At 45.6% G+C, this 7,214-nt stretch overlaps 1 protein-coding gene across 1 annotated transcript in view; it reads left to right on the plus strand.

The window, feature by feature from the left end:
- The first annotated feature begins 127 nt into the window (after positions 1 to 127).
- NUP43 (nucleoporin 43kDa) overlaps positions 128 to 7,214 on the plus strand; it is a 20,389-nt gene continuing 13,302 nt past the window's right edge. The window contains exons 1-4 of the mRNA XM_011947376.1: positions 128 to 318; positions 635 to 757; positions 2,972 to 3,049; positions 4,106 to 4,286. Coding sequence (XP_011802766.1) covers positions 199 to 318; positions 635 to 757; positions 2,972 to 3,049; positions 4,106 to 4,286 — 502 coding nt within the window. The 5' untranslated portion in view covers positions 128 to 198. The remainder of the gene's footprint in view (positions 319 to 634; positions 758 to 2,971; positions 3,050 to 4,105; positions 4,287 to 7,214) is intronic.

Here is a 7,214-nt window from a genome sequence, read left to right on the forward strand (position 1 = left end):
CGAGATGGGCCTGTCAGTCTAGGTTCTCCCAGTTTGTATACTGACCTTGCCCACACTGGCTACCGAAGAGAATTGACTCTCTGCAGCCACCGTCTGCCTCCTAAAGTCCCATCCAATCAGGGTTCCGCGGGAAGAGGCGGGGCTGAGAGGCGCGCATTGTGCTTGCTTTTTGCAGTACCTGCTGCGGCTGCTTTCGGCATGGAAGAAATTTATGCGAAGTTTGTGTCTCAGAAAATCAGCAAAACCCGTTGGCGACCGCTGCCTCCCGGAAGTTTGCAGACCGCGGAGACGTTCGCTACAGGATCTTGGGACAATGAGGTATCCCCGCTGATAGGGACGAGCCCCTGCTGCTTCCCTACCTCCGGTTGAGCTGACCCCTGGCCGCGCGCGCGCCAACTCCCACCTTCTGGTTTTTCTCGCACTTCTAGGTCCCTCGGACCCTGTCTCAGGCGCGGTTGCTCCATAGCTCAGAGCCCGTGATGGTGTGCCTGAGCCTCATATCTCGTTACGTTTTAAACTCACCGTACTATTTGTCTGAGAAGTTTTGGAGCAAGATTTCTGGACGGAAGCACAACTTTTATTTTCCGAGAGTTGACGTTTATGTCATCTCAAGACACAACTCTTTGTTTTACAGGAAAATTATGTTTCACTGTGGTCTATTGGAGATTTTGGAAACTTGGACTCTGACGGAGGGTTTGAAGGAGACCATCAGTTATTGTGTGATATCAGACACCATGGTGATGTCATGGATTTACAGGTAAATCTGTGTAGCATCCAAAAGCTAACTTTGAAAGTCTTGAGTAATACATTTAAACAAGCAGAGCATCATAAAGGTTGTCTTGTGTCACCCCTCGTTTACAAAAAACTGAGTGCTCTGTAAGTTATGATTTGCCTGACATCATTTAGCCATTTAGTGGCAGAAAAAGGACTGGGAAAGGGGATGTAGATTTAATCATACTTTTTTATTTATTGACCGTCGACTATGTGCTAAGTACCGTTTGGGGAGCTTTACAAAAATTAATTATTGTTGCTTACCAGTAAATCAAGTATTGTTACTTTGTTTTACTAATGAGAAAATTGAGACTAATATATCTTGAGCATGTACTATGTGACAGATACTGTGCAGGGGGATTAACATCATTTTGTTTTTTGAATTCTCATAACAACTCCCTAAGCAGAGATTAGTGCTCCCGTTTTAAAGATTTACCACGATTTAGTGAACTTAACTTGGCCAAAGTCTTGAAACCAGTAGTGAGTGGTGGCGATGAAATTGAGCTTTCTTTTTTTCTTTCTTTTTTTTTTTTTCTTTGAGTTGTTGTCTCACTCTGTCTCCCCAGCTGGAGTACAGTGGCATGATCTCGGCTCACTACAGCCTCCACTTCCCGGATTCAAGCGGTTCTCCTGCCTCAGCCTCCCAGGTAGCTGGGACTACAGGCGCAGGCCACCACACCCGGCTAATTTTTTGTATTTTTAGTAGAGACGGGGTTTCACCATATTAACCAGGATGGTCTTGAACTCCTGATCTCGGCCTCCCAAAATGCTGGGATTGCAGGAGTGAGCCACTGTGCCTGGCCGAAGTTAAGTTTTCAAATCCTGGTGTGGAGAGCCCCTGCGTTTTATTCTATAGAAAGCTACCTAGCCCTGGTGTACGCCTGTAATCCCAGCTACTCTGGAAGCTGAGGCAGGAGAATCTCTTGAACCTGGGCGCAGAGGTTACAATAAGCTTAGAGCGTGCCAGTCTGGGCAACAAGAGCGAAACGCTGTCCCAAAAAAAAAGAAAGAGAAAGAGAGACAGAGAGAATGAAAGTTGTCTAGCCCTAGGAAAGTTTTTTTTTTTTTTGAAACGGAGTCTCATACTGTCACTTGAACTGGAGTGCAGTGTCACGATCTCAGCTCACTGCAACCTCTGCCTTCTGGGTTCATGCAGTTCTTCTGCCTCAGCGTCCTGAGTAGCTGGGACAATTGGCACATGCCTCCATGCCTGGCTAATTTTTGTGTTTTTAGTAGAGATGGGGTTTCACCATGTTGGCTAGGCTGGTCTTGAACTCCTGACCTCGTGGTTCACCCGGCTTGGCTTCCCGAAGTGCTAGGATTACAAGCATGAGCCACCATACCTGGACAATATTTTTCGTTTCTTTTTTTCTTTTTCTTTTTTTTTTTTTTTGAGACGGAGTCTCGCTCTATCGCCCAAGCTGGAGTGCAGTGGCACGATCTCGGCTCACTGCAACCCTGCCTCCTGGGTTCAAGCGATTCTTCTGCCTCAGCCTGCTGAGTAGCTGGGAGTACTGGCGCCTGCCACCACGCCCAGCTAATTTTTGTATTTTTAGTAGAGACGGGGTTTCAACCTATTGGCCAGACTAATTTCGAACTCCTGACCTCGTGATCTGCCTGCTTCAGCCTCCCAAAGTGCTGAGATTACAGGCGTGAGCCACCGCGCCTGGCTTTTCTTTTTAAAAATTTTTATTCTTTTTTTGAAACTGAGTCTTGCTCTGTCAACCAGGCTGGAATGCAGGGGCTCCAGCTTGGCTCGCTGCAAGCTCCGCTTCCCTACAACCCCGACTCATTTTTGTATTTTTGTAGAGACGAGGTCTCGCCTCGTTGCCCAGGGTGGTCTTGAACTCCTGAACTCAAGCGATCTGTCCACTTAGGCCTCCCAAAGTGCTGGGATTACAGGCGTGAGCCACCGCACCCAGCCAGGAATGATATTTTTCTAATGTTTTATTGTGTTGGTCTCAAATTAAATCAATGGTGGGTGAATGTGTCTAGGAAAAAAATACTGTTTAATCATGAAAATACTTTGTATGGCAGTTTGGACTTTCAGCTCCATTAACACATGATATTTATTTAGCACTCATAGGCTCTTTGCTTTTTAAAATTGTTATCATTTGCTACTAATTGAGTTAAATAAACGAATAGATTTCCTCCCTGCTAATATTTCTGAATCTTTAACAAGCAGAAATTTTCTCTTTAGTTTTTTGACCAGGAAAGAATTGTCACTGCTTCATCAACAGGATGTGTAACAGTTTTCCTTCACCATCCGAATAACCAGGTAAAGAACTTCAGTTTGTAAAGTGATATATTTTTATTTTTTTTGAGATGGAGTTTTGCTCTTTTTGCCCAGGCACTGGAGTGCAATGGTGCAATCTCGGCTCATCACAAGCTCCGCCTTCCAGCTTCAAGTGATTCTCCTGCCTCAGCCTCCCAAGTAGCTGGGATTACAGGCATGTGACACCACGCCCGGCTAATTTTATATTTTTCGTAGAGACGGGGTTTCTCCATGTTGGTCAGGCTGATCTCGAACTCCTGACCTCAGGTGATCAGCCCTCTTCACCCTCCCAAAGTGCTGGGATTACAGGCGTGAGCCACCACTCCCGGCCAACGGTAACGTTTCTAATAGACATGCCTAGTAAATATAAGACCCAGTTCATGTTGAAAGTTTTTTTGAGTCATTTAGAAAAAGCTACAGAGATTAATGTTTTATTTATTTATTTATTTATTTTGAGACAGAGTCTCTTTCTGTCACCCAGGCTAGAGTGCAGTGGCACGATCTCTACTCACTGCAGCCTGCACCTCCCTGGTTCAAGCAATTCTCCCACCTTAGCTTCCCAAGTAGCTGGGATTACAGGTGTGTGCCACCATACCTGGCTAATTTTTGTATTTTTAGTAGAGATGGGATTTCACCATATTGACCAGGCTGGTCTCGAACTCCTGACCTCAGATGATCTGCCTGCCTTGGCCTCCCAAAGTGCTAGGATTATAGGCATGAGCCACAGCCATGGGCCAGAGATTTATATTTTAGATGTAGGTTAATTCCCATAAGAATACAAAGAGTTGCTTTTGAACATTCAACTGCTTGATCCCTAAAAGTCATTACTGTAGTTTGAGATAAATGTGGGGCATTATTAAACAGTATTTCTTTTGAATCTAATTCTGTGTATACAGAACTTTGATGCAAGTAGTTTCTAGATTTCATTATTCTAAAGGAAAAAAGAGAGATTTATTCTTGTAGAAGGATGTGAGTCAGAATTTAAAGATACTCTTGTTGGTAAGAAGTACTAGTTCCTTAGTACTTTTCTTTAATAGTATCCTCATTTCTGATGCCTAGACTCTGTCAGTCAACCAGCAGTGGACTACAGCTCACTACCACGCAGGCCCTGGCAGTCCTTCCTATAGCAGTGCACCATGTACAGGTGTTGTGTGCAACAACCCAGAAATCGTTACAGTTGGAGAGGATGGTCGAATAAATCTCTTCAGAGCTGATCACAAGGAAGCTGTAAGAACCATAGGTAAGAAAAATCCCAGCCTGGCCAACATGGCGAAACCTTGTCTCTATTAAAAATACAAAAGTTAGGCTGGGTGTGGTAGCTTACCCCGGCAATCGCAGCACTTTGGGAGGCAGATCACCTGAGGTTGGGAGTCCGAGAGCAGCCTGACCAACATGGAGAAACACTCTCTCTATTAAAAATACAAAATTAGCCGGGAATGGTGGCACATGCTTGTAATCCCAGCTACTTGGGAGGCTGAGGCAGGAGAATCACTTGAACCTGGGAGGCAGAGGTTGCAGTGAGCCGATTGTGCCATTGCACTCCAGCCTGGGCAATAAGAGTGAAACTCTGTCTCAAAAAAAAAAAGAAAAGAAAAGTGAGCCAGGCATGATGGCGCATGTTTGTAATCCCAGCTACTCAGGAGGCTGAGGCAGGAGAATCACTTGAACCCGAGAGGCAGAGGTTGCGGTGAGCTGTGATGGCACTCTGTACTCCCACCTGGGCAACAGAGGGAGACTCCGTCTCAAAAAAAGAAAAATCATTGTATTCCTTTCATTCATCACAGAGTAATTGAGTGTTTACCATATACTAAGTAAACACTGCCGAGCATGATGGCTCATGCCTGTTACTCCAGCACTTTGGGAGGCCAAGGCGGGCGGATCACGAGGTCGAGAGATCGTGATCATCTTGGCCAACATGGTGAAAGTCCGTCTCTACTAAACATAACAAAAATTAGCTGGGTGGGGTGGCATGCACCTGTAGTCCCAGCTACTCAGGAGGCTGAGGCAGGAGAATCGCTTGAACCTGGGAGGTAGAGGTTGCAGTGAGCCAAGATTACACCACTGCACGCTAGCCTGGCGATGGAGCGAGACTCCATCTCAAAAAAAAAGTAAACACAATGAGCCGGACGCGGTGGCTCACGCCTGTAAATCGCAACACTTTGGGAGGCCGAGGCAGGCGGATCACAAGGTCAGGAGATTGAGACCATCCTGGCTAACATGGTGAAACCCCGTCTCTACTAAAAATACAAAAAATTAGCCTGGCGTAGTGTCGACAGTCGTCTGTAGTCACAGCTACTCTGGAGGCTGAGGCAGGAGAATGGCATGAACCTGGAAGGCGGAGCTTGCAGTGAGCCAAGATCGCACCACTGCACTCCAGCCTGGGCGACAGAACGAGACTCCATCTCAAGAAAAAAAAGTAAACACAATGTTAAGTGATTGAGGGATATAAAAATATATGGCTGGTAGCAGTGGCTCATGCCTATAATCCCAGAACATTAGGAGACCAAGGCAAGTAGATCATTTGAGGCCAAGAGTTTGAGACCAGCCTGGCCAACGTGGCAAAACCCTGTCTCTACTGAAAGTACAAACGTTAGCTGGGCATGGTGGCACACGCCTATAATCCCAGCTGCTTGGGAGGCTAAGTCATGAGAATTGCTTGAACGTGAGAGACTGAGAGGCTGCAGTGAGCCAAGATCACGCCATTGCACTCCAGCCTGGGTGACAGAGCAAGACTCAGTCTCAAAAAAATACATGTACACATGCACACACATGCACGCACGGCAGGATCCCTTTGTCAAGAGAGTAGGTTGACGAGGCCGGTATGGATGACTGACTAGAAGAAACAGAAACCATTTTTTTGTTTGTTTGTTTTTTTGGTGAGAGGGCATTATCAGATAAAGCATCTGGGAGTAGGTAGTAATTAATAGTTTTTCTGGGTTCTAGACCATAAGTAAGACTAAAAGATGGCGTGCTAGACAAAGGGAATAGGCCAGAGGCAGGATAAAGACATTCAGAGAATGACAAAAAGTATGGTTTGACCTGACTTTAGATATCTATGTAGGAGAGATGAAAGATGAAGCAAGAGAGGGGTAAACTGGGGCCAGATTACAGAGTCTATAATGCAAAATCACAGAGGTTTCATCTTTTAGGTGGAAAACTAAGTATAATGGTTCTCAACTATGCTTCAGTCAGACTTCTCTGAGGTAATTTTTTAACTGTCCACCACTCTAGACCTCTTAAATCTCTAGGAATTGAGCCCATGAATCCATTTTGTGAGTGGTTTTTTTTTTTTTTTTTTTAAGATGTAATCTCACTCTGTCACCAAGCTGGAGTACAGTGGCATGACCTCAGCTCACTGCAACCTCCACCTCCCGGGTTCACGCAATTCTGCAGCCTCAGCCTCCCAAGTAGCTAGGACTATAGGCACACGCCACCACGCTCAGCTACTTTTTGTATTTTTAGTAGAGACAGGCTTTCAACATGTTGGCCAGGATGGTCTTGATCTCTTGACCTTGTCATTCGCCAACCTCGGCTTCCCAAAGTGCTGGGATTACAGGCGTGAGCCACTGTACCTGGTCTTTTGTGTTGTTTGTTATGATTTTCAGTTTTGAGTTAAGTTGCATTACTTTTTTTTTTTTTTTTTTTGAGACAGGGTCTTGCTCTGTCACCCAGCCTGGAGTGCAGTGGCATGATCCCAGCTCACTGCAACCTCTGTCTCCCAGGTTCAAGTGATCCTCCCACCTCAGGCTCCCAGGTGTCTTGGACTACAGATGCATACCAGCATGCCCAGCTAATTTTTGTAGAAATGAGGTTTCACCATGTTGCCCAGGCTGGTCTCAAACTCCTGGGCTCAAGTGGTCTGCCCACCTCGGCCTCCCAAAGTGCTAAGATTACAGATGTGACCCACTGCACTGGGCGACTTCACTTATTTGTTAATTCATGACCATTGCCTTGTGGCATTGTAGAGGAGTGGCACAAACTAAAGTCCATAAAGTATGTGTTAAATTATGAGGCGTAAGTTCTAAACACCAGGAAATCAACAAAAAGGACCATTATGACAATCAGGAATGACTTCATGGAGAGGGCGAGAGTTGATGAGGGTGAAAATGAGTAGATTTGGGATGAGCCTGTAGAATAATAGAAAGTTAGAATGAGCTCTGTAGGAAGC

Source organism: Colobus angolensis, unplaced genomic scaffold, assembly GCF_000951035.1.
Source record: "Colobus angolensis palliatus isolate OR3802 unplaced genomic scaffold, Cang.pa_1.0 Scaffold263, whole genome shotgun sequence".
Taxonomy (NCBI): domain Eukaryota; kingdom Metazoa; phylum Chordata; class Mammalia; order Primates; family Cercopithecidae; genus Colobus; species Colobus angolensis.